Source organism: Morus notabilis, unplaced genomic scaffold (assembly GCF_000414095.1).
Source record: "Morus notabilis unplaced genomic scaffold, ASM41409v2 Scaffold159, whole genome shotgun sequence".
Taxonomy (NCBI): Eukaryota; Viridiplantae; Streptophyta; class Magnoliopsida; order Rosales; family Moraceae; genus Morus; species Morus notabilis.
Window position 1 is genome coordinate 6,119 of NW_010366170.1, and position 1,439 is coordinate 7,557.

The following is a 1,439-nucleotide window of genomic DNA, read 5'->3' on the forward strand; positions in this document are numbered from 1 at the left end:
CGCACCCGAGCCCCGCCAGGCTCGGCGCGTCGGGCCCCACCGGGTTGATCATCGGGTTGTCTACTCCGCCGGGGGCGCAAGGGTAAACGAAGTCCCAAACCAAACGTGGGATGGACTTGGCAAGCTCCTCAGCACAAGGCTCTGATGATCCAACCAAAGGTTCGGAACCCCAAAAGTATGGATGAGTAAGAAAAGCTCCAGAAATACTCTTGATCCGATTATTCAAATCCTCCTTGCTGAATCTCATGGCCATGCTATGCACAATATTAGCTCCTGCACTGTCGCCTCCTAGAAAGACTTTTTCAAAGTCTCCATGGTTTGTCAGCCACGTCTCTTTGGTAATGTCTTGATCATGATCATCACGATCATCGTGATTTGAATTATGGGAAGCAACCCATTGGAGGGCGTACCAGCAATCTTCATAGGCGACGGGAAGAGGATACTCAGGAGCGAGCCTGTACTCTACGGAAACGGCCAGGACTTTGGCTTGGGAGACGAGGCTGTTGAGGAAGCGGTGGTGATCGGAGGAAAAGGCGGACTCGAAGCAGAAGCCGCCACCATGGAAGTAGACGAGGACGGGGAGCTTTTGGTTGTTGTGGTTTAATGGTGGTAGGAACAAGCGGGCGGAAATGGCGGGGTTGAGGGAGATTGAGATGTCCTTGGACGAGACCCCGGTTTCGGGGTCGCCGGGCGACGTAGGGACGAGCGGCGATTCGAGGAGGCGGTCGACGGAGCCGTCTTTGTAGACCCGCATGAAAGGGAGGATCTCTGTAGCTATTTCTTTGGTAGTGGAAGCCATGAGAGATCAGGAGAGAACAGAAAAGAAAAAAACAATAATAAGAATAAGAGGTGTGGAGATAGATGGAATATTGTGGAAATATCTATATTAAATAAGTAAAAAAATACGTTTTATTAGTAAAATAAGCTTTAACGTGTTGGATTATATTGAATCTAAATCAAAAAATATTATAATTTAACAAAATGCATAAACATGTAATTTATTTAGGGCCCGTTTAATTCGATGATTCAAATTTTTAATTTAAGTTGAGATGTGACTTTATATGAGTTTTTTACTATAGTAAAAAAGTTAAATATGATTGTTTCTGAAAATTTTTTATTATACCAAAACTTAAATCGGTAAAATAAACGAGACCTTAAATTAAATTTACTATTTATAGAATTATCATATCAAATAAGCAACCATGACAAATACTTATGAGTGGTGGGGCAATATATGCATGAGCCATGACACGTATCTTGTGTCTGGTCAAGTTTTTCCCTATATCAAATACTTATTGGTCTTTCAAGGCGGCCTAATAATTGACATAAAAAAGAAAGTGAATTTGACAAATTATGAATACCATTGAACTACGGAGCTATTTGAATTATTGTTAGAGAAGTGCCTTTTTTTTTATAGCTAGTTTTGTGTCTATAATATT

General features: G+C 41.8%; 1 protein-coding gene across 1 annotated transcript in view; it reads right to left on the reverse strand.

Annotated features, from left to right (window-relative positions):
- The window catches only part of LOC21395568 (2-hydroxyisoflavanone dehydratase), a 3,461-nt gene extending 2,477 nt beyond the window's left edge, over positions 1 to 984 (reverse strand). The window contains exon 1 of the mRNA XM_024173256.1: positions 299 to 984. Coding sequence (XP_024029024.1) covers positions 299 to 799 — 501 coding nt within the window. The 5' untranslated portion in view covers positions 800 to 984. The remainder of the gene's footprint in view (positions 1 to 298) is intronic.
- Positions 985 to 1,439: the final 455 nt, after the last annotated feature.